The sequence below is a fragment of the Emys orbicularis genome, chromosome 11 (genome assembly GCF_028017835.1).
Source record: "Emys orbicularis isolate rEmyOrb1 chromosome 11, rEmyOrb1.hap1, whole genome shotgun sequence".
Classification (NCBI taxonomy): domain Eukaryota; kingdom Metazoa; phylum Chordata; order Testudines; family Emydidae; genus Emys; species Emys orbicularis.
This window is the reverse complement of record NC_088693.1, coordinates 9011823-9037957: the sequence shown is the minus strand read 5'-3', so window position 1 is coordinate 9037957 and position 26135 is coordinate 9011823. Positions and strand designations below refer to the sequence as shown.

General features: G+C 45.5%; 1 protein-coding gene across 1 annotated transcript in view; it reads right to left on the bottom strand.

Annotated features, from left to right (window-relative positions):
- Window positions 1–15583: 15583 nt before the first annotated feature.
- GLI2 (GLI family zinc finger 2) overlaps window positions 15584–26135 on the bottom strand; it is a 200254-nt gene continuing 189702 nt past the window's right edge. Inside the window, exons 11-13 of the mRNA XM_065413137.1 lie at window positions 22139–22420; window positions 18999–19335; window positions 15584–17934 (exon numbers count right to left, since the gene is read on the bottom strand). Coding sequence (XP_065269209.1) covers window positions 15584–17934; window positions 18999–19335; window positions 22139–22420 — 2970 coding nt within the window. The remainder of the gene's footprint in view (window positions 17935–18998; window positions 19336–22138; window positions 22421–26135) is intronic.

Here is a 26135-nt window from a genome sequence, read left to right as displayed (position 1 = left end):
ATGTCTGTTGGGTTCTGTGTAGTTTGGGTTGCCGAGAGATGGGCCAGTGTAGCTCCATTGAAGTCAAGTATGAATTCAATGGCGCTCCACTGGTTTACAGCTGAGGATCTAGCCCAGTAATTCTTGTATCGAGGTACGGTGTAGTCATGGCAACTGCATTATTACTGAATCTGGGGAAATTAACAAGAAAATGTATTTACATTTTAAAATAAACACTTGCTTTTAACCCCCGTGCTAAGAAACGGCCTATCCTTTTGACAGAGTGGATTTGCAGTCTCCTTGATTTCCTATCCCAAGCATCACAGAGTGCCTGGTACAGTATATTACATTCAATACGCTGCCAAAAAGCGAGTTCGTTTCCTTTGATGGCAGATTAATACTGATTCACAAATTAATTTTGTCTCTTTGTATATCAAGGGTGTGCAAGACTTATTTAATTTGTAATAAATATAATTATAGAAATGAATGAGCTATCAAGATTTTTAAAGTATGATCCATCAGTGTTGGCATGACTTGTAATCCTGATCATTATAAATAAAATGGGTCTTTTGCAATATGGAATGCAATTTTCCCTGTACTTTGTCTCATTACTTTCTGACATATGGGTTAATATTAAATTACAATGCCTTAATTTTCAAATCAGGGCTTAATTTGTAAATAAGAGGTTAATAAATAACCTCTACAGCTGGAGGCCGCATTGAGTCTCATTCAAATAAAATGTTAAATGTGATATTCTTCTCTTGGTTAAATCATCAATGTTAGAGCCACAGTCTCATTCTATGTATTGCAAACGAAAGGCCCAATCAAGGGGGCTGCCAGACATCCTGATCCTGAGCCATATGTGACCTTGAGGATCCTATGAAGACTACCAGTCTGTTGGAGACTTTGCTTTATTTACCATTGTGCTATAAGGAATGACTGGTACTTCAGCTTCCTCGTAGTCTTTGAGATGTCCCACTTAAGTGGGTTTTATACCCACGCGCGGCATTCTCTCTTTTTCCTGAGATCCCAAGCACACAGGGCCGGCTCCAGGCACCAGCGCAGCAAGCAGATGCTTGGGGCGGCCAACGGAAAGGGGCGGCACGTCCGGCTCTTCGGCAGCGGGTCCCTCAGTCCCTCTCGGAGGGAAGGACCTGCCGCCGAATTGTCGCCGAAGAATGAAGCCGATCGTGGCTTTTTTCCCCCCCCCCCCACCGCTTGGAGCGGCAAAAGCACTGGAGCAGGCCCTGCAAGCACAGATCTACTTTGTACTTTCCTGGCCTAGCGTCTGCTCCAGCTCATGCAGTGCCAAGGTTTCCACTCCATACACTGATTTGCCAATATTTCCAACGTACACACAGCCAGCACAGTACTAGCTCATTCTGACCCTAGGAGAAGAACTGTGGTATCTCAGATCACGTGGCTGAAAAATGGTGCCTTTTTCATTTAATTTATCTATTGATCTGAGGCATTTAGCTCCTGAGCCAAAGCCCATTGATGTCAATAGGTGTCTTTTCAGTGACTGCAATAGGGTTGGGATCAGGCCAGTTACCTGAAGGCACCGGGATATGATATCCTGACCCATGAACCAGGCCACTCGCAGGAAAGAAAGGGCTGGCTCAAAAACCTTTTCCTTCATTGAGGCTGTAGGCTGCTCTATGACCCTGTAGTTCAATTTAGGGAACTGAGCAGGGCAAACAGGTAACCAGATGCTGCTACCTTTCATTGACAGGCCTTAAAACCACACAGAGCACCTTCAAAATGGACCAGATCATTAGTTTTCATTTGATTACAATAGCCTTCCATTCTTCTTCAGTGGCCAGCAGTGAGTAGCCATATCTACCCTATCGGCAGGATTTTCTAAAGCACTCTGCATTGCCCTAACTCCACTCCCATTGAAATCGGAGAAGTTTTATCGACTTCATTGGGAGCAGGGTTAGGCCAAGGTAGTGGGCTTTTAAAAAAAAATCCAACCTATATTCTATGGGTGAGACGCTCCTGAAGCATCAGAACACAAAGGCATTAGATTAACCTGGAGGTGATTTGTCAACTAACAACGTTAGATCAGCAAGCTGGTTCTTCCTGCTACTTTTCTATTCTTATAGGAGAGCTGCCAGCAATGTGCAGTTTTACTATTTACCATGATTAGGCCTTATCAAGTGCAACGCTAACTCCCCCTTGCATCATGATTAGGTCTTTATGCTCCAACATCTCCTTCAGAAATCCCCCAAAGAACTTGGCAGGATTAGCTCCAATCACCTTCTTGAAGTCAGCTAGCAGTTTTTAGCCAGGGCATCAAGCTGCTGGGATAATTTTGCAGCTGAAGTCTGGCTGTTTGCGCTTATTTTATCCAGGCAAAGTCAGGCTAAAGGAAGCACCCAGTTCTCTAGGAACATTTGACGACATTCTTTTTTTAGGAAAGCCTTAAAACCAAGACACTCGTATTCCTGAGTAAACGTGTCCACACATGGAATTTATCGTGCATAGACAAGCCCTTAAACTGTGGAAGACCAAGTGATCTGTGTGTTCTATCCATTTTCAATCTGTCATTTTTCACTACTGAAATTAAGAATATCAGCACTCAACAGCTGCAAAAGCTCACTGAGGCAAAGCGGTCAAGCTTTTCTGGTAGCCTAACGATTCTGCTATTGGGTGAGGGGAGGTTACATTGTAAGTGCTGGACAAAGAGGTTCAGAAAAGAGTGCATGAACCAGTCCAAAACCCATCCTGCATCATTCAAAGCGATACACAAACATCCACAACTGAAATGCAGCCACTTCTAGGGTGGCCCCTCTTTAACCGTGCACACCACCACCACCGCACGACATTTCAGGAGCAGAAGTGACTGCCTTTTCCAGTTGAAACTACAGGAGAAATTTTAGGTAGGCAGAATGTACCATGTTAGCATTTAGCCAGCACTCTGGGCTTTACACCCTACTCTTATGAAGAGGGTCAAGGGATATTGAGTCGCCTGAACCCGGCCCCGAGACGCCCAGGTGTACTCAGCCAAGTAATGAGCCAGCCTATCTCTGCTTAGCCTGAGCGATTTGACAGGGTTACTTACAGCACAAAATAGCATGGTTGTGCCTATTTCCAAAAAGTCATCCTGGAGTCTCAAAGTCTGGCCATCTCTGCTAGGCTGTTCAGTGTGCATTCCTGGGCTCCTTCAGGAGGCCTGAGACATTTGGGTGTCCTTCTGCTCCAGAAAAAACAGGCTGCACAAAATGTGAAGCCAAGAAGCTAAGCCTGCTAAGCCCATGACGTGGACATGCCAGGATAGCTGCAACAAGGGGCGGGCTCGTCGGGTGTTAGAGGGGCAGCACTGGAAGGAGGAAGAGGAATTACTTTGAGACCATGTGCCTGGGAAGGTGAGTGGGCAGGGAAAGGGATTTCACTGGAGACAGTAAGACTGGGACTGCGGCGTAAACTATTTGCTTAGGTTGTGAGGAAAAGTTATGGAAAAGTTCACGTACATTTGAGTAAGCATCTTGGCATGTTGAAATAAAATAGATTTCTGAACAGTTTCTCACTCCTTGCTCATTATTGCTGTCTAGCTCACATGGCACGCTTGGAAACCTTCCCACTGGCACTTGGCTTTACGTTTTCTATTCCAGCAGTTATTTCTAGCTCTTCAACTACTACAGTGTGGAGCCCTAGGATGCCAAGTTTGTCACCAGGTTGCATGCTATGACTATTTACGTGATAACAGGAGTTATAACGCAGCTCCTGCTGCTCCAAAAGCCCACGTTCCTATCGCTTGTACTAAGGGAGAATCATATATAGCTTTTTACAGCCAGCTTTCTGTGGCACACAGTTGAGCAGTTCTGATTCCATCCAGCAGAGGGCAGTGACGCACATATGAATGACAAAAGTTCACAATTCAAGTCAGTCAACATTTTTCAAATTTTGATTTTTTTTTAAATGGAAATTCTTATTTTTTGACCCACTCTAGAACTGGTTGAAAGTTTTCAAAATTTGCCATTTCAAACAGGGGAAAAAACTATCAATTTTTTGTGGCACTTTTATCGTGTAAAACAATAGTCCCGTGTTAGAACCATCTCGCTTCATAAATGCTGTGAGTCTAACCTATGCTCGGGCAAAGCCCATTGCTGGAGGCTTTGACACCCAGTGTTACCTGAGCCGTTAACCTTCAGCGCAGAAATTAGAGCGGGAATAGACCTTTTAGTTCATCTAGTCCAGTCTCACCAGCATGCACTAAGCGCTGTATGTTTTGCATGTGCTTGGCCCAGTTTAGTATTAAATGATCCAAGCAATTTGGCTTCCCGCCTTTCCTTTGAGACGTCATTGGATTTATGTTAATGTGTTTACCTTTTGTCAAAGCTGCTCTGTTTCATCTACCAATAGAGTCAAATTTATACTATGCTGTCTTAGGCTTAAGTCACAGCACACAACACACTAGATATAAAAACGAAGTATAAATTGTAACTCAACACAACTCAGCCCAATTAAAAATAATTAAAGACACAAGACTAGCCCTTCCCTAAAATCAGTAACACCCTTCAAATCACCACCCCTAAAACAAAGCACACAAAAAATTAGGAGCACATGATTTCATTTAGGGTGACAGGAATCTCTTTTGCACATACTTTTGATCTTATTTTTGTGGCTGACCAGGGTGACAGCATGTAGAACGAAAATGTTCTTCACTACTCAGCTATTGGTAGCTGACTCTGACTGGGGAGATGTGACAGGAGAACAGAAGGCATCATGTGACCTTTTGAAACTTGACTTCTTGTTCTGATTAAGTTGCAGAGGTGGCTTAGGGGTGACGGGGGAGGCTTATGGGGGCTATCGCCAGTAGCCACCCCAAAAATTGCCTTAGCCACTCCACCACCCCATAGCCACCCCGTAGCAGCTGCTGCTCTCCAGCCACCCAGCTCTGAACATAGGGTGGAGAGAGTGGTGGCAGCTGGCCGGGCACCCAGCTCCAGCAGCAGCGGAGAAGTAAGCCCGGGCGGGAGGGCAGGAGTGCCCAAGAGCAGCCCCTGGCCTGTGTCGCTGCCCGCCGTGGCATGCTGCCAGGGCAGGTGGAGAGTCTTGGGCTCCCCACAGTGGCCTGGACTGACCCGCTTCAGCCTGGGCTCTTGGGCCCTGCCCCCGCCACCGTCTCTGCTCCCCGAGTGCCATGAAGGCTTTGCTGGCCCCAGAGCAGGGTCTCCCCACCTGGGCAGCTCTTACCACCTGTGAGCAGCCGGTTCTGTACACTGCCCGGCTCCAGTTTCCAGCCTATGATGGGCTCAGGGGGTGAGGAGGACCAGGGGGGAGGGCCATGGAGAGGGATGGGTCCTCATGGCGATGGGGGGGCTTAGGCCCACCTCGCCCCTCCCTCCCCACAGGGAAGAGGCTGGTAGCAACCTTGTTAAGTTGTTATAAAGTGTAGGGACCAGGGCCTGGGCAGTCATACCTAATGGTTAGAGACAGGTGCCCAGAAACAAAGCTGGGGACAGAGTCAGGTGTCAAGCCAAAGGTCAGAGCAGAGTCAGAGTCAATATTCAAGCTGGGGGCTGGTGGGGAGAGCCAGAGGCACAACAGGGGTAAGGTGTAGAAGCAGGGCCCTGGAGCAAGGCAGAAAAGCAGGAACTGGGAGCAGACGGGGACCTGGGGTGAGGAGGGGAGGAGCAGGCTGCAAGGCAAGAACCAGGCAAGTAGGCAGGGTTCATAGTAGCAGCCAGCCACAGCTTCATCTAGTTGCTCAGACAACGTCATATGCCTCTTTCTGGCTTAAGTAGTGTCCCCCAGCCACTCGGTGGGGCTGGACGTCTCCCCAGTCAGGCACTTCTCCACTGGTTTGGGTGCGCACTGCCGGGGCAGCCAGGGCCTGCATTAGGAGCCCACGATCTCTCACCTAAAGCTGCAGCAACTCTTTCACGTGAACACTTTGACAAGTGCCGAACGACAGGGAATCAAATCATAGAGGTGTAGGACTGGCAGGGACCTCGAGAACTCAGCTAGTCCAGTCCCCTGCACTCATGGCAGGAGTATGTAATAACTAGTCCATTCCTAACAAGTGTTTGTCTAACTTGGTCTTAAAAACATCCACAACCTCCCTAGGAAATTTGTTCCAGTCCTTAGCTACCTTGACAGTTAGGAAGTTTTTCCTAATGTCCAACCTAAACCTCCCTTGCTGCAATTTAAGCCCATTGCTTCTTGTCCTATCCTCAGAGGTTAACAAGAACAATGTTTCACCCTCCTCCTTGTAACGACCTTTTATATACCTGAAAACGCTCCTCTCAGTCTTCTCTTCTCCAGACTAAACAACCCCAATGTTTTTCAATCTTTCCTCATAGGTCATGTTTTCTAGACCTTTCATCATTGTTGATGCAAAAACGTACTGATACATTTTATCAGTAAATTCATTTCCAGGTAGCTAGTTTTGCTTCTTTGAGGCCTCCTGGGAGGTCACTGTTAAGCCTGAGGCTCTTCCTGGGCACTATCTAACGTGGAAACGCTTTAGACTAATATTTGTTAGTGCATCAGAGCACTGGTGTCTTTAGACAGATTTGTTTTTGTTTGCTTAGGGCCAGATTTTCAAGGGAATTTTAGCTCCTATTTAGGTACTTTAATAAGGTCCACACTTTCAAACGTGGTCTGCTGGCCAGAAGTTTGACTCCATTGCTGTAAGGCAGGGGTGGGCAAACTACGGCTCGCGGGCTGGACCCGGCCCCTCAGGTCTTTGGATCCGGCCCGCAGGCTTGCCACCCATGGCGCCGCGGGCAGGCAGGAGCGGGGGTGGGGACGGACAGAGGGCTCCATTCGTTGCCCTTGCCTCCAGGCACCTCCCCCCCCCAGCTTCCATTGGCTGGGAACAGGGAACTGTGGCCAATGGGAGCATCGGGGTAGGTACCGGGAGGCGTGGCAAGGGCAGCACAAGAGGAGCCCTCCGCCCCCTCTCCTCCAGGGGCCGCAGCGCTTCCTGGAGCGGCGCGGGGCTGGCACCGGGGCCGGGGCCAGGGCAGGCATGCAGGGAGCCTGCCCTGGCCCTGGTGCGCGCCGCTGCCACCCCGGAGCTCAAACCTCTCCTGCACCCCACCCCCCAACTCCCTGCTGTAAGCCCCCTGCCTGCACCCCGCACCCCTCCTGCACCCCAACTCCTTGCCCTAAGCCCCCTCCTGCACTCCGCACTCCTCCTACACCCCAACCACCTGCCCTGAGCCCCCTCCTACACCCGCACCCCTCCTGCACCCCAACTCCCTGCCCTGAGCCCCCTCCTGCACTCCCCACCCCTCCTACACCCCAATCCCCTGCCCTGAGCCCCCTTGTACACCCCGCACCTCTCCTCTGACCCAATCCCTTGCCCTGAGCCCCTTCCTGCACACCGCACCCCCTCCCACACCCCGCACCACAACCCCCTGCCCCAGCCCTGAATACAATTTCCCCACCCAGATGTGGCCCTCAGCCCAAAAAGTTTGCCCACCCCTGCTGTAAGGAATTCCCTTTCCACAGCAGCCTGGACTCTGGTTTCATCAGATCTCTCAATGTGGAAGCAGCGTAGGGCCTTTGAAACTTTTCCTTTGAAACATTTTATTGATGGAACTTTCCCCCCACTAATTGGAAGTGTTTACTCCAAAATTTCCTTTTTCATCAAAAATTTTCAGGATTTCATTGAAAACTCACCCCCCCGCCCCATGCAGACAAAAAAAATTGTTTCTCGACCAGCTGTAAAGCAGGGTGAGGCCTTCTCAACGTTTGGATGGGTGACCCCCGGCCTCAAGGAAATCCATGGATCTCTGGCACGTGGTTTTCATCATTATTAGGTGGCCCACTCCCAAATAAACTAAGCCTGGATTATCCCTAAGAATTAGATGGATTTAGCTACATTGCTTAGGGCTATGAAAAATTTTGCACGTTATGCAATGTTATTAGGTTGACCTAACCCGCACTGTATCTACAGCTGGATAGCCAAAAGAATTTTTCCGGCAACCTAGCTAACCACCACACTACTGCAGCATCATTGCTGACCCTTTGTCGTAACATACCCTTAGGACTGAAACAGGGTGAGGTGCTTGGCTTTTAGCGGGGCAGTCTTTTGGATCAAATGGAACACCAAGGCCCTTGCCAGTCATTAAGCTCTCATGATGATAATTACCGCTCTCCCTGCATATGTCTGTGCTGATGTTAAATTCTTTATGGGCATGGAGTTCTCTTTTGTTAGAAATCATTATGGAGGTGTGACACAAAGATTAAATGATTTGCATTGGAGGCATTTTGATTGAGTGTTTTAGGCATATGACGGCTCTATCAAGACACCTGGTTCCTGATTCCAATTAGCTGCATAACTGGGCAGATCAGATAACTGATCTGAGCCTCACGCAGCTGAGTAGAAATGCTACTGAGGATCGTCAAACTATTGCTACAGAGAGTAATATTAGCTATGAAGTTAGTCTGTTTTCAGTTAGCAAATCATAAGAACACAAGAATGGCCATACTGGGTCAGACCAAAGGTCCATCTAGCCCAGTATCCTGTATTCCAACAGTGGCCAATGCCAGGTGCCCCAGAGGGAATGAACAGAACAGAATGAATCCTCCAGTGATCCATCCCCTGTCACCCATACCCAGCTTCTGGCAAACAGAGGCTAGGGACACCGTCCCTGCCCCAAATCATTTGTGAGCCAATCCAATGTTGTATTTATTGTTCTTACTCATTCATCCAATAGTCTTGCCAAACAATTTAAGAACTGTTCACTTTGATTATTTGTTATTTTTCTCTCTGATTGGCCATCAAAGTCACACGTTATTGCTTCTGCTCCCTGATTTGATGACAGAAACCTTCCAAAGAGGCAGTATGACTTTTGTATTAAAACGCTCACAACTTTGGGGATTTATGGGTATTTGTCTGAATAGGGGATAGTCATCTGAGTAACCAATCATGTGACCCCATGAAACATAACCAATCAAAACTGGCACTTTTATTCACAAAAACATTTTAAAATCAGAATTTGTAGACTTTAGACCAGCTCCAAAGCTACCTTCTAAACAGTGTTTTCAAAGTGGACCCTGGTGGCTTTTGGTTTATCCTGCTCTCATAGGTTTCTCAAAATTCACAAGTTACTTTTCACAGTTTTGCCCGCTTCATGGGAGAGGATTTCTCAAAACCCCGGAAATTTCACAAGCAGTGATTCATTTCTTTATTTTCTTTGGGGGAGGCACCAAATCACGTGAAGCAAAGCCTTCACCAGGAATGTTTGCATTGATTTGCCGATGTCACCAAAAGGCAGCATTAAGCTTGATGCTCTGGCCGAATTCGGACTCGAATAATTCAATTCTGCCTACCTACAGTCCCTTCTGTGGTCTCACTGCGGAACGTTATTCTTCATTCCCCCAGAATGGGATGGAGGCGGGGGAAATGGTTGCTGCCAAAAATGGTTGCGGCCAAACTCTGGTTTCCAAGTATAGGCGAGAGGATTTCTATACCTGTAAAGTGCTTTGGACTCCTTCTTGATGAAGGCTATAGCAGGCATATAAGATATATAGTCTGCTATGTAGATTGTAAACTCTTTGGGGCAGGGTCTGTCTTTTTGTTCTGCGTTGTACAGCACCTAGCACAATGGGGTTCTCATCCACGATCATGACAATACAAATAATAACACTAGTAGTAGTGCAGGAAGGTGTTCAACAATGTAAAGACCAGACTGAGCCTGCAGAGTGCAAGATAGCGTCCTCTGAAAGAAACAAACCACCGATCAGCCCTTGGGGTAATAAGCAAAGTGTTTCCATAAACCAGCAATAAATAGGGTAAATTTCTAGCGCATCATGCGGTAATGTAGCTCAGCAACTCCCTTAATCATTAATAGGAGTCAGTCAGTCAGCCAAGCCTCTGCATACGCAGGTGAAAATCTAGCCCGTAGGTCACAGATACTGGTGCAACTGCAGGGGGCTACCGTAGCCACAAAACCTTCAGCATGTGTAAAAGCTTTACTTTGGGGGTTTATTTTTTTTATAGTGAACGTATTTAAAGTATCCATTTACAGTTTTACATGAAACATAAATCATGCGGGGGGGGGCGAGGGAGGGGAAATAAATGCATTGGTTGTAATGTAGGGATGTTTTGTAGCTTCTAAATTTCTTAAGTGTTAGGTCATTTTACTGACAAGTTAAATAGCTGTCTGCAAGAGGCCTTGGTTGGTCATAAATTGTCCTTCCAGTAATATAAAACACACCATTTATTTACAACACATATGCTCTTCCAAGTAGATCCAACTGCTCATAAAGAACAAGAGCTTCTATGTCATCTCTACTGAGACCATTGCAATAAAGAGGCCATTGGAATGACTCTGTACGCAGTAGGAGTGCAACAAAATCCAGCAACAGTAGCTTTTATGGTCTCTTTCCTCCCCCCCCCAAGGAAAACATTACATATTAGCTCCATTTTAAAGGATCGTGAAGGCCTTACTCCTCATACGGTTCCATTGATTTCAATATGAAGTAAGGTATCATTCAGTTAAGGGTGCTAGAATTTGGCCCAAAGAGATACTTTATTTTTGTTTGGAAGGAAACTGATTAAAAAGAGGAATATTTAAATATGAAATGAAGCGTTCACATTTATTTCAATATTGACTCTAAAGCTCCTGATTCCAGCTGTGCCCAAGGCCATGGTTAATTAATGGACTTTCGTTGTTGCAAAAGGATTATCACCATTTCTGTGTTTACAGTTCTGCACAAGAAGCCTTTTGAGAAACACAAACACCCTCTGTGCTGTACATTCCAGGATGTGCAAGCAATAAAAAAAGTGCAAGTGGTTACAATTCATCAGAGGGAGCCCTGGGAAGTGCTAGCCCCAGTGGAGAGAAATGTAGCATTTATAATATAAACAGAGATGGGTTCCCATCAAACTCTGCATCTGAACGCCCCTGAATTAAAGGCAACTTTACATCTGGATTGGGATCACATATTAGAATCTTGACTCCATTTCTAGATGTAAATAAGTAAGAACTTAGACCCTGACTCAAAAGCCACTGAAGTCAATAGAAAAAACTCTGAGTTCAGTGGACAATGGATGATGCCCTAATTCTGAGAAGGAGGAAAAATAAGTCTGAACAATTTATCTCCAAAAATAACAAAAGCCATTCCTTAGGGATTTTTGTAATTCTTGAGTCATACAGAATATTGTGATATCTACCCGATGGATTTTGAGGCTAGCAGGATAATAATGGGCTAGTCAACCTTTTTGCCTTAAGGTGATTGGTTCAAATCCCGCAAAATGTTTACAACAAAACATCAAAAGGCTTGACACTGTTGGTTTTTGTTTGCATTTCACCCCATCATGTTTACTAAGGGCCAGGGGTAAATGTAAAGACTTCTCTAGGCTTTGGAGCAGACCCTAGTCCACGGCCATTTTCATCTCTTAATACTGAGAATAACACAATGACTTGGCACAGGGACTGCACAGAGAGGGAGGCTTTACTGCTTTGTAGTTTCTTCCTCCCACCTCCGCTTTGGATCGAAAGGATATTGCAGTAGTCATGCTTGCTTAGGGTCAGACCCTGCTGCTGTTGAGATGAATGGGAGTTTTGCCATTGATTCCAAAGAGAGAAGGAGCAGGATTCTGTTTGGGTCTCCTTTAAGTTTCAGTTGTGCCAAAATGTATGGCAGATCTGATTTGTCTGGCTTATTGCCAGTGTTATATATTTTAAAGTCTTCATTGCAACTTAAGCTGACAGTTTATAAACAATTCTCATAAAGAGTGATACATTGCACCGGAACCCCTTCAAAACATTAGCTCATATTCACAATTCAAATATTTTGTTGGCCAATGACAGAGCCAAGGCAAAAGGCAATTTCTCAAGTGGTTGATCCAACTCTCATTGAAGTCAGTGGGAATCTCTCCGTTCACTTCAATGGGAGGCACACCAGGCTTAATTTTGATCCCGACCAGTAGATCTACTGCTTGGCATGTCACCAGCTACTACAAACAGACTGGCTTCCCCTTCACTGCACCAAACACAAAACAACTATTGAGCCATCAACCCCCATCTCTGCTCTGCCAACAATGCCAGCCTTAACTGCCCATTCGTCAAATTTCCAGGAAGCACCTTGGTGCTTTCTGCCATGTTGCCCCCTTATGTGTGGAAGGAGCTTCCTGTAAAATCCCCAAAAGCCACGACCTTGTTCTCCTTAAAACTCACCTCTGCCATGATGCCTACAAAAAAACTCACCAATTGTTATATGCAGTGTTGTTGTAACGTGTCGGTCCCAGGCTAATAGAGAGACAAGTTGGAGGAGGTAATATATTTTATTAGAGCAACTTCTGTAGGCGAGAGAGACAAGCTTTCGAGCTTACACAGAGCTCTTCTTGTCTCTCTCACCAACAGAAGGTGGTTCAATAAAAGATATTTTCTCACCCACCTTGGCTCTCAATAATGGTTAGGCAGCTGGTGTGCTGTGACTGCTGCTTATCACACTGCCCACATGTGTCTCTGTTACCTGGCACACTCCATCAATTTGTTGTATCCGTCTGTAGTCTCTTAGCCTGTACTTGGATTGTAAGCTCCTCAAGTTAGGAACCATCTTTTTGGTATCTTTGTACAACACCTCGCACAAGCAGGCCCTGAACCTGCATGGACCTCTGAGTACTACCACAATACAGTAACCATGAAACAAAATAAGTTATGAAAAAAAATTACTTTTTAATGTACAAAAGGCTTATATACAGGTTCAGCACGTTACCTCCATTTTTATGATGTAGAAAACAGCTAAAAATGTCCATAAGATATAAATTTGACAGAACAATTCACCTACAGTGCTTTTAGTAATGATGTCTTCTATACATACTATATACAGAGCTGGAATGGTTATAACAATACTATTTTAGTAAATGAAGGAAGACCACCTCTGAAAAACGATAGGAATCTTGACAAATTGGAGATATGGTTTCGCTTTGGGGTTTGATCTTTTCTTGTTACGTGCGTTGCCTGAAGTGGGGCTCACTAACATGCATTGTCATATGCATCCACTGAATAAATCAGCTCAACAGCCAATGGAGATGCAAGGGCCTGATCAGTTGCAGCACTTGGGAAGCCCAAAGTGTAACTCCATGTGTCCAGTATGGCTCAGAGTCCTAAATTGGGCCCTGCCCTCTTTCCTCAAATGCAAGGGTGAGGTAACTGCAGGTGAGTCTGTACCATGAACTCAACTTTCTAGGTTAGGCACAAGTGCAAACAGCTGCCCTGCCTGATCTTGCTTTCCTAGCACAGCCAGGAGTCCCAGTGACGTCAGGAGGGTTTTAGGATACGTGAGGAAGGCAGGATCAAGCCCATCATGCTTTGTTTACCCAAGCTTTTTATTTAAGAATTAGGGTGGGCCAGCTTCTGCTATGTTTACGCACCCCTTACTCTAGGGTGTCCAGATGTCCCGATTTTATAGGGACAGTCCCGATTTTGGGGTCTTTTTCTTATATAAGCTCCTATTACCCCCCACCCATTGTCCCGATTTTTCACACTTGCTGTATGGTCTCCACGCAGTCCCACTGGAGTTAAAAGGACGATATGTGGAGTAGGGTGCTGCCCAACACAAGGAAGGCTTTTGCACTCTAGTCCTATGGTAAATATATATTCGATTTACGTGTGACCTTCTGGGGTATTTGGCATCACAAACGTTTGGGCAGGACTAATGACTTGCATTCGTGCAACAGCCACAAGTCATGCTAATATTAGTGCAGTTTGTGCAGCACTGGTGAGTGCAAAAGGAGAGCAATGATTGTAGAAAGCCAACGTTAGCACCTTTAAAAAGCACCCAATGGGAGCTGCAGTTTGCAGGTGGAACTGAGCCATATTCAGTAAAGCGTTGGACATCAATTGAGCGGGAAAGCACGGAGCCCTGCTGATGAGACATCATGCACATCTGGTTTAGTTTTTTAAAGTTCAGCACACAGGATGTTTGGAATCAGGAGGGAATTTCACGTGTGTACCCTTCCTCTTGATATACTTAACACTATAATACTAGGAAGAAAAGAATTGTCTTTTTGAGATGTGGTAAATTTCATTGAGGTCTGTTTACCCTTTTGACTACCAACAGTAATAAATAATGCATTGAGGAGTCTTTCCACTGACTTCAGGATCAGGCCCTAAAATTGCAAAAACTGTTAGCCAGCTTATATTTTGTGGAGGATTTGCTTGTGGTTAGATTCCTCCTATGGGTAATTTTCAGAGAGGCTTTCACCCACAGCTCTGCTACCCCACTACAAATCCCAGACATTTGACTAAGGGCTCGTCTACATGAACATTTAGTTTGTGGCAAGTTGGGGTATGAATCAACCCTGCACTGGCTTGTGAGGAAGGCCCTACTGATATGCATTAACCGTTCATCGGGGCGCTTGGATCTAGTCCTGTTTCAAAGAGGACCAGACCAAAGTGCACTAAGAACTGTTAATGTGCATCAGCAAGGTCCACGTGGATAGTTAGTCCGAGGCAGGCTAGTGCGGGGTAGAGTCACACCTCACCTTGTCGTGACCTAATTGTTTGTGCAGACAAGTCCAAAGGTAGCTAAGTAATTATATGCCTCCCCTCCCCCCCAGTGAGGACAAATTAGAGCTGAGCTACTGTGAAGCCCCATTAGCAATTTTCATAGATTCACAGAGTTTAATACTAGAAGGGACCACTGTGATCATCTAGTCCAACTTCCTGTACAACACAGACCATAGGCTTCCCTGAATTAATTCCCGTATAACCCCCTGATTTACACAAGTTGTTTAAGGCCCCAGACGAAAGTCACTATTCTACTGAAGTCACTACTGACAGGGCATAAAGTTAAGCAAATGCATAAACCTTTGCAGGATCGGGGCTTTCCTGCCATTAGAGATGCTTTCAGATGAATGGTATTTTCAGGCCTCTGCTACATTCTACCCATGATATAAACCGTATTGTAAACATGTCTGACAAAAGGGGGCATTAATCTTTCATGTGTCCCATCAATGTATCTTTCTGATGTTTTTCCGAAACACTGCTATGCTTTATAAATGTACATTTCTTTTGATTTTATATACACTATATTTGCTTTTAATGGAAGAGACGCCTTGACTAAACACTAAAGCATAGTAAGGCACTTTTCTGAGAAGCTGTTTGGAACTGATGCTTTTCTACAAAGTCGCAAGGTACAAAGAACAGTTTATAATGATATTGCTGGAAGTGGACTTTTGGGGAGATGTAACTAAATGCTTATCTCACTGGAGCAGAATACGCAGTATGGCTTTTATTCAGATCAAAAAGACACCCCTCCATTTGTTTCTGACATGCGTTGAGAAATGGTCTTTTTGCAGACATAACTAAAAGAAAACAAAGGGAGGTGGCAAACATGGAGGAAAAGATTTCATTTTTAACCATTCTTATGCAATATTCTCATTTGGCGGTGGCGTTGCTCAGACCCCTGAAAAACCAAGCAAAAAAATAATACTAGAGGTTGCACTCTTGGTGCTAAACTGCTTTTAGATAGTTTACATAAGTCTGTACAGAGACATTTTTTACTTTGAATCCCTTTAATGTATTTAATACTTGTCAAAAATGCTACTCTATAGAAACTGATTATTTTTAAAAAGCACATTCATAAAACTGCTTTGTGTAAAGTCCCTGGGATAAACCGTGGGGCTTTATCATTAGGACATCATGTTAAGAAATTTACTCTCTTCTGCCAGGGTGGTTAGCATGGAGCTCATGTCGCCTATCGCCATGTTGCTTATTCCAGCTGGTATGGACGGCAGTGTCAGAGAGTTCCGTGGAGTTGTAAGGCGAGAGGAGTTCTGGGAGAGATTTTGCAGAATGCTAGGGCTGAGGGTTCCTGACATCAGGCTTGAATGGTCTCCATCATCCATGATGGCATCAAAATCTATCTGAGCAGGCTCCAGACCCTGTGAGTCCACTGTGCTTGACACCTGGTTAGCTCCGGGAGACGGCATGGCAGCTGGCTTGATATTCAAGGCACACTGCTGCTGTCCCACTCTACAGTCCACATGGTTATCAAAGTTTCCATTTTGTTCATACATGTGGATTTGACCATAATAGTACATCAAATTGTTTTCCCTCGTGCTGTTTGCACATTGCTGAGCCTGCATTGACACCATATTGTTGGTTCTTTTCGAAGCGGCCTTTGCTGTTTCCTGGCCAGGGCTCATGGCGTTAGTAGGGTGGGGAGTTCTCATGTAACCGAGTTGCTGCATGTTGCGTATCCCTCTATGCCTGTTTACTGGACTAGGGTCAGGTGGAGGATGAGGCTGTACCATTCCAGGAGTGTAGGTCTGGCCAGCTGAACCCATTATGCTCTGTTGGGGCTCAAAGTTTGGCTGATTTGAGGTCATTAAAGAAGGGGGCTGATAAAACACCTCCTGAGTCATGGAGAAATTCATGGGATTTGTCTGAGATGAATAGTTCTGCTGACTTTGTTCATGCATGACCTGAGTCAGTCTATTACTGTTGACCATTAAAGAGGGATCTGTTGCAACGTCCATTTGCTGAGGATGAACGTGGGATCCAGACTTCACTACCATGTTGCTACAAGAAGGGGAAAGCTGGTTTGGATCTCCACTGATTGCATTTGGGCTCAGCATTTGATGAGCCTGGTTATACCCTTGGTGCAGGCTCAAATCGGAGTTCATATTAGGGCCTGGATTTATCTGCTGCTGCCTCAGCTGCATACAGTTGAGCCTTTGTCCATCCATGCTCACATTTCTTTGCATAAAATTCTGCTGTGTTACATTCATGCCGCTTTGACTCATCTGCATTTGCTGCTGGTTAAAGTTCTGATACTGACCAAAGTTCTGCTTCTGCTGGACAACAGCTAAGTTTCCTTGAGAAAACTGTTGCTTCGATTGGTTAGACGTAACATCAACGGTACCTGAGCTAACCTCATTCCACTGGACGGGCATGTTGTTTTTGCTCATGTTCGAGGGAGCACCAAAGCTCATGTGGCACTCTGTCACCCCTGGACCCAAATGGTTCACGCTTGCATCAGTTCCAGCCATCCTGTGCTGGCTAGACAAGTTCTGATGTTGCAGTTTCCCATTGCCTTGGAAGTTTAGCATTTCATTACTGTACCCTATGGAAGTGTTTTCTACAGCTGTCCCATTGTTCTGAGATTTGATATATTGCACTACATCATCTGGCAGCATAATGTCATCTTCTCCAATGGGGCCCTCCATCTCACCTGACATTGCTTCCATGGTAATATTTTCACTAATGCTCAGAGGTCGAGGTGAATAGACGTGCCTGGGAAGGCTCCCATCAGAACGTGTGTAATTTGAAAGGCTGCAGTTCCTTCTGTCTGCAGGATGTGGTGGGTGGAGGGGATTCATGCTGTTGGTGCTATTGAAGCGATGGACTCTAGGGAGGGACAGTGGATCTGCGGCGGGTCTCCTCACAGGATCACTCGCGCGTCTTGTGTTGTTACCTGACACGTCATGGGGAAAAGCCGGGGCTGCTGCATACCCATAAGTGCTGCCATCGCTACAGCGTCTTGGCCCAGGAGGGAGGCGAAATGAAGGCAAAGCAGGATCTGGCCCATCGAGAAGAGAGATCTTGTTCTTCAGACTCATTCTTTCCAAGTTAGGTAGAGGTGTGGGAGGAGGGCCCCCCGTGGCAGCAGCATACTTGGCTTTCAGCCTGTAGTGCTGAGCTGGCGTGAGGTTGAGAAGGCCTGGTATGCCGCTACACTGGCTGGCTTCGCTCGATCTGCGTGACGCGTCCGTAGAAATCGGGTCGTAGGAGTCGGCAGAGCTCGTGTTGTTGGGACGATTCCCAAACTGCGAAGCTTCACTGGAACGGCGACTAGAGAAGTAAGGGGAAATCCCCGATGATCTGCGACTGACAGTGTAGGCCGAGCTGATGGTGCTTGTCGTACTGTCACGGCGTTCATTGAGCTGATTCAGCATCGTAATCTCATTTACAGACAGCTCCGTTATTCTAGGATTAGGCAGTGTAGCAGAGGAACCACCAATATTTTCTAGGATAGAGCCTGGAAGAGGGTTGGGGGGAAGAAAAAAGGTTTTGTTAGCTGAGAGGGCTATTTTGGGGTAAATAGCTACATTACATTCACTGTTGTGCTTGGGGTCTAAATACAGATCTGTGTGTGTTACCCAACAGCAAATGTGTGCTTAAGAAGAGTGATGTAAACGTGACTAACTGGTAATGGAGTCAGCACATTGTCTGCAGCTCTGCTCCTATGAGACAAGGGACAGTACAGGGCAGGGAAAGAGGACAGTGAGATGTACTCAGGAAATTAATTGAGTCGCTGCTACAGAGTCTTTTCCAGTGTTTGCTTCATTGCCACTGCAACCGATGAGGAGAGCATTCCTATGGGCTTCTTTTTATAAGGCAGAATGAAAGACACTACAGGCATAACATGTGGTTTCCAAGCCTGGTCATATGATCAGTCACTCAAACTGGTTTCAAAAATTCAGAGGCAGAGGTCTCATTGCTCAGTACTCGAAATTCATGCACCCTTCTGAGATTTTTCCCAGAGCAATTCAAGAAGCTCCTATACAGTAAACTCTAAGGACAGATCATCTGCCAAGGGACTTTTCCTTTGATAAGCTGGAGAGGCACAAAATGATCATTAATTTGTCCTAGTCAGGAATCTCCAGCTGGCATAGAAGTTAAAACTAGCATAGGTGGCTCTATGCCACCACCACTGAGCTCCCCACCTGATCTAGGGGCAGGACAAAGTCATGGCCAGGGATGGGGGCATGGCTAGATTGTTGTTCTGCTCTAGCAGTCCTCAGCAAAACAGCCCACAGGGGATTGTTACTGATAGCACAGGGCTGCTGTAATTTCCACCACTGGGGTAAGGTGGGGGCAGGTGCAAACTAGCCTTGGGCAACCCTGGGAATCCTACCCAAAATTATATGGCTGAGTTCACACCTGAGTGGTCCTTTTATGAGACAGCTCATCTTTATTCTGTGAGGAGTGATGCTGAAAGGCGGGGAAATGATTCTGCTCTAGGGCAGACCCTTCACTGTGAGACATGGGACATGGCCTGAGGGAGTCTAACAGCGGGAAGAACACAGGACCATCGCTTACCATTTCCTGGTATGGGAGGCAGCTTGGTGTTTCTGACTTGTGGAGCTGGGCTCACCCATGAGCAGGAATCCTTAACCGTCTTGAGTTTCTCCTTCTTGAGCTGTTCAAGTCGCTGCATCGTTGTCATGTGTTTCCTTAGCTGAAGGCTGACTGTTGAATTGCCCGATGAGACTGTCGAGTCCACAACAGGAGCGTTGTCATCCAGTGCGGTCAGGTCTCCCAGGCTTCCCCCACTGTGCATGTTCATTTCTACTCCACTGTCATTGTTGTTGGTGCTACCAAGTGGTGATGGTTCACTGCTGCATGATGACTGGCCACCAGGACTGGACTGACACATCTTGGAAAGGAGAAATAATAGAAGGTCTGAGTTCTGCAGTTGAAAACACAGCTTTGGAACACACACACACACGGACCTGGAGACTGAAGTCTCCTATTTATCAACACATTTGATACAGGGAACATGTGGTCACCTCCTTCCCCATACACACATGCTGCCCACTGCCACATCTCAGCTCTGTTCTGCAGCCATGGAGCACTTTCTAGGTGGGGGTGAATAGTTTAGTTTCCACATCCAGTCTTTGCTGCTGACAAGGCCAGTATGCTAATTAATGCCAACTGGCATTATTGTTTCATGCTGTGGGCACTAGGTTTATTTAAAAACAGCAGTACTTTAACAAATTTGGATGGACTTTTTTTTTTAATTCACAAGCATTTGCATAAAACCGCTATGGGTTAAAAATCTTTGGTGTGTTTCATTTTGCCCATTGAGACAAACCAAACATTGCTGCTGCAGTAGATAAAGGGTTGATACTTCATTAAGATAAGCTAGTGCATTAGCAGATTGTGCAAAGTACAACTGCAATGAGCACCAGTTTATCTAACATAGGATCAAGTCCTAAGTGTTTCAGGCACAACATATTTCTGTCTTTTAAATACCTTAACATGTAATTAGTTTAGCTGACAATCTTTCTAGACGGATAAAAACATGGTTTGCTGTTTGCAAGCTCCCACTTACAGATGGGGTAGATAAGTGCCATAAAGGTTTGTTTTACTTGCATTAGAAATGACATTTCACACTGAGCAACTTATTTTCAACAAACATTGAATGGTCTGAACTTGCTTGGTCACAGCACTCTTCATTGTTAGGGAAGATGCCAGGGTTCTCAATTCCTGGTCCTGAACTCTTGCTCCAGAGATTGTCACAACCTGGGAATGCTGTAGAGGCAACATATTTAGCCCCAGGACCAGGTGGGAGTGTCGGGAGAGGGAGTGCCTTATTTTGATCAAAACCAGCCCTAAATAGCAGGGCTGCCTGGCTTTAAAGGGTCCAGTTTCCTTTCATTGGAAGGACAGAGGTTACATTCCAGGAGTGCCATGTAATGCTGAGACGAATTAACTAAGGAGAATTCTTGGGACACTGACAAAGAGCTGCTGGACTCTCCCCCAATTGCCCCTTACTGGCTGCCCACCTACACCTCCTCACTCCCTTTGCATTTACACACTAGCTCGGTTTGGTTAGCTGTAAATGCACAGTACAGAATATATCACATTTTTATACAACGATTTCAATACAAAGAATTTCTTTGCTCACCTTAGTACCGACTGTCCTTAGGAAGGTACAGTAAGGAAAGGTAAGTGGGAACAAAGAACAGGTAGTTAGAATAAAGAGAACATTAACGAAAGGGAGAAGATTAGTGAAAGAGCGTAGAGGGGAGTGCATAATTCAGGGTAAATTAGCAGCATTCTTTTTCCCGACACCCACCCCACCCCAATTCAGAAGTCAGCACATTTAATTGAACACTTCTTAATGTACCTGGATCCAAATCCCAGTGAATTTTCACAGACTTTGGTGGATTTTAGATTAGATCGAATTTTGGGTCAGAAAGAGGGACCCCCAGACACCATTACAAGTGATTTCAATCAACCAGTCACTAGCTCCATCCCAGGGCTTCGGAGATTTGAATTGAAACAAGTAGTAAATACAGATAGATACATATGTTGTCGATAGGCACAGTGAGCTGGGTACTGCCCTCGTTACACCATGCAGCCCAAGTGAAGTCAAAGGGGTTCCGTGGGTGTAACAGAAAGGAAGGGTTGCCCACTGTGCCTAACACCAATGGAGTTGTACAGGGTGTAACTATGGAAAGAACTTGACCTACAGTCTGTTAGAAAAATCACTGTTAGGGAAAGCAGGGGAGAAATATTTTCCTAGAAAAACAGTGTGTGTGTATGTGTGTGTGTGAGACTTATTCTTACACTGAGTTTTTCAATGAACACAGGAGCATGTGAAGGTGAAATAAATAAAAGCCATTCTGGCTGTGAAAATAGTCAATTCCTTCCTGGACTAAACTCATATATCGTCACAGTATCAGCCAAGAGCATGGCATCTAGCCCTTTTATAGTGCAAAGCCATGTTGACTGGTAGAAATGGAAACATTTTAGCCTGGCTTAAAATCAAGAAACTGTATACTTTGAGTCTCAAAGGCTTGTGAAGTTCTCTCAACTCCAGTGAGAAACTCAGGGACTGAATGAACTCTAGCAGGTGAAAGTGACTTTAGTTCAGCCATTTATTGCCTCTTGTTTTACAGAAAAATTGTCTTTTTGGCTGCTAAGAGAAGGAGAAATGTTGAAATGTGAAAGAGTTATGGTGCAGCAAGACTCTTGACTTCCTCTAACTACTGTGTAATACACAGAAACACACAGATTTAATTAAATGACGTGCAGCTGACTTGGAAAGGAAATAAGACTACTGCCTGATTTAAAGTGTCTTGGGGGACAAAACATATTGTATTATGATGATATGTTATTGTCACATTTTCACCTTCGTGGCATGGCATTAAGGCCGCATGGGCTGACGCATTCATTCATCATCCTATCATGTCGTATCAGCAATGTTACAAATATCACACCTTGGGCTCTGTGTTGCTGTGTAACAAGACACAAAATACACTGGGGACTCTTAACTGTCCTGCAATCTTAAATTTAGGGTTGGGAACCTTGAAAACTGGGATCGTCCTGCAAATTTCTGAGTGCATGGCAAATGCATGAGGAGGAAAAAGGCTGCAACTTTACATTTTTCTCCTGTGTCTCTGAGAAATTACAAACCATACTCTTATCTTTTAAACAACAGCTTCTCTTACCACAGAATTCTCGGTCTTTATTGTTTTGACTTGTAAGCAGTCCTCCATGCCTCTGGTGGTGCTGTTAGCCTCGGTGTTCTCTTCTGACACCTTGCTACTCTGCTTGGCACTTGCTTCGTTGTCACCATTTTCCTTGAGGGGAGGCGGCCGTGGGTGAACGTCGTTGCGCTGCTTCTTTGTGACATGGGCATCGGGCCCATGCACAGTCTTGACGTGTTTCCTGAGGGAACTGGGATCCGTGTATCTCTTTGTGCAGCCCGGGATTTTACAGACATAGGGTTTCTGTCGATATGACAAATGTGAGGTTATTTTTAAATATTGTGGACATGCTTTGTGGACAAAGATAAGTCATGTCCTTACAGAACACAATGAACATGATGCTGCCAGCAAAAAAAGTGAAGAATCTGCCTCTTAGGATCTTGCAAATCATCTGCAGCAGATTTCTAAACTGTGATCCATGTTCTGCTGGTGGTCATGGAAAACTTGGTGGTGAGCCACAGAGACCTGGCTAGTCGCATGGTACTGGCTTTACTTCTTGTTTTGGGCTGCTAAATTCAAAGACAGCTAAAAATTCACAAAATACTTTCCTAATATTACTTTTCCATCTAAGCATTTGTTGCCACAGGAATGTTTCATGATTGTGGATGGGAGGGGAGGTGGTCTGAGTCATTGGAATTGCAGGGGATTGTCTACAAGACAATCTCTCCATTAAGATGGTGTCTACTCTGGGAAAATGTTTGAGACCTCTTGATCTATGGAAATCCAGAGAAACTAAGCCAGACTGGATTCTGTCTATCTAGTCTTTCGTATATCTCCAGCACCCATCACTCTGAAATCTGCAAAAATAACAGGAGTACTTGTGGCACCTTAGAGACTAACAAATTTATTAGAGCATAAGCTTTCGTGGGCTACAACCCACTTCTTCGGATGCATATAGAGTGAACCATATATTGAGGAGATATATATACACACACATACAGAGAGCATGAACAGGTGGGAGTTGTCTTACCAACTCTGAGAGGCCAATTAAGTAAGAGGAAAAAAACTTTTGAAGTGATAATCAAGATGGCTCAGTACAGACAGTTTGATAAGAAGCAAGTGTGAAAATACTTACAAGGGGAGATAGATTCAATGTTTGTAATGGCTCAGCCATTCCCAATCCCTATTTAGCCCTGAGTTGATTGTGTCTAGTTTGCATATCAATTCCAGCTCAGCAGTCTCTCGTTGGAGTCTGTTTTTGAAGTTTTTCTGTTTTAAGATAGCCACCCGCAGGTCTGTCAAAGAATGGCCAGACAGGTTAAAGTGTTCTCCCACTGGTTTTTGAGTATTATGATTCCTGATGTCAGATTTGTGTCCATTAATTCTTTTGCGTAGAGACTGTCCGGTTTGGCCAATGTACATGGCAGAGGGGCATTGCTGGCACATGATGGCATATATCACATTGGTAGATGTGCAGGTGAACGAGCCACAGATGGTATGGCTGATGTGATTAGGCCCTATGATGGTGTCACTTGAATAGATATGTGGACAGAGTTGGCATCGGGCTTTGTTACAAGGATAGGTTCCTGGGTCAGTGTTTTTGTTCAGTGATGTGTGGTTGCTGGTGAGTATTTGCTTTAGGTTGGGGGGTTGTCTGTAAGCGAGGACAGGTCTGTCTCCCAAGATCTGTGAGAGTAAAGGATCATCTTTCAGGATAGGTTGTAGATCTCTGATGATGCGCTGGAGAGGTTTTAGTTGGGGGCTGAAGGTGACAGCTAGTGGTGTTCTGTTATTTTCTTTGTTGGCCCTGTCTTGTAGGAGGTGACTTCTGGGTACTCGTCTGGCTCTGTCAATCTGTTTTTTCACTTCAGCAGGTGGGTATTGTAGTTTTAAGAATGCTTGATAGAGATCTTGTAGGTGCTTGTCTCTATCTGAGGGATTGGAGCAAATGCGGTTATATCTTAGAGCTTGGCTGTAGACAATGGATCGTGTGGTGTGTCCTGGATGGAAGCTGGAGGCATGTAGGTAAGTGTAGCGGTCAGTAGGTTTCCGGTACAGGGTGGTATTTATGTGACCATCGCTTATTAGCACAGTAGTGTCCAGGAAATGGACCGCTTGTGTGGATTGATCTAGGCTGAGGTTGATGGTGGGATGGAAATTATTGAAATCATGGTGGAATTCCTCAAGGGCTTCTTTTCCATGGGTCCAGATGATGAAGATGTCATCAATGTAGCGCAAGTAGAGTAGGGGCGTTAGGGGACGAGAGCTAAGGAAGCGTTGTTCTAAGTCAGCCATAAAAATGTTGGCATACTGTGGGGCCATGCGGGTACCCATAGCAGTGCCGCTGACTTGAAGGTATATATTGTCCCCAAATGTGAAATAGTTGTGGGTGAGGACAAAGTCACAGAGTTCAGCCACCAGGTTAGCTGTGACATTATCGGGGATACTGTTCCTGATAGCTTGTAGTCCATCTGTGTGTGGAATATTGGTGTAGAGGGCTTCTACGTCCATAGTGGCCAGGATGGTGTTTTCTGGAAGATCACCGATGGATTCTAGTTTCCTCAGGAAGTCGGTAGTATCTCGAAGATAGCTAGGAGTGCTGGTAGCGTAGGGTCTGAGGAGAGAGTCCACATAACCAGACAAGCCTGATGTTAGGGTGCCAATGCCTGAGATGATGGGGCGTCCAGGATTTCCAGGTTTATGGATCTTGGGTAGCAAATAGAATGTCCCTGGTCGGGGTTCTAGGCATGTGTCTGTACAGATTTGTTCCTGTGCTTTGTCAGGGAGTTTTTTTAGCAGATGGTGTAGTTTCTTTAGGTAATCCTCAGTGGGATCAGAGGATAATGGCCTGTAGAATGTGGTGTTAGAGAGCTGTCTAGCAGCCTCTTGGTCATATTCCAATTTATTCATGATGACGACAGCACCTCCTTTGTCAGCCTTTTTGATAATGATGTCAGGGTTGTTTCTGAGGCTGTAGATGGCGTTGTGTTCAGCATGGCTGAGGTTATGGGGCAAGTGATGTTGCTTATCCACAATTTCAGCCTTTGCACGTTGACGGAAGCAATCTATGTAGAAATCCAGTCTGTTGTTTCGACCGTCCGGAGGAGTCCACGCAGAATCCTTTTGTTTGTAGTGCTGGTAGGGGGGATTCTGTGGGTTAGTATGCTGTTCAGAGGTATGTTGGAAATATTCTTTGAGTCGGAGACGTCGAAAGTAGGATTCTAGGTCACCGCAGAACTGTATCATGTTCGTGGGTCTGGAGGGACAAAAGGAGAGGCCCCGAGATAGGACAGACTCTTCTGCTGGGCTAAGAGTATAGCTGGAAAGGTTAACAATATTGCTGGGTGGGTTAAGGGAACTACTGTTGTGGCTCCTTGTGGCTATTGAAATCATGGTGGAATTCCTCAAGGGCTTCTTTTCCATGGGTCCAGATGATGAAGATGTCATCAATGTAGCGCAAGTAGAGTAGGGGCGTTAGGGGACGAGAGCTAAGGAAGCGTTGTTCTAAGTCAGCCATAAAAATGTTGGCATACTGTGGGGCCATGCGGGTACCCATAGCAGTGCCGCTGACTTGAAGTCCACAAGGAGCCACAACAGTAGTTCCCTTAACCCACCCAGCAATATTGTTAACCTTTCCAGCTATACTCTTAGCCCAGCAGAAGAGTCTGTCCTATCTCGGGGCCTCTCCTTTTGTCCCTCCAGACCCACGAACATGATACAGTTCTGCGGTGACCTAGAATCCTACTTTCGACGTCTCCGACTCAAAGAATATTTCCAACATACCTCTGAACAGCATACTAACCCACAGAATCCCCCCTACCAGCACTACAAACAAAAGGATTCTGCGTGGACTCCTCCGGACGGTCGAAACAACAGACTGGATTTCTACATAGATTGCTTCCGTCAACGTGCAAAGGCTGAAATTGTGGATAAGCAACATCACTTGCCCCATAACCTCAGCCATGCTGAACACAACGCCATCTACAGCCTCAGAAACAACCCTGACATCATTATCAAA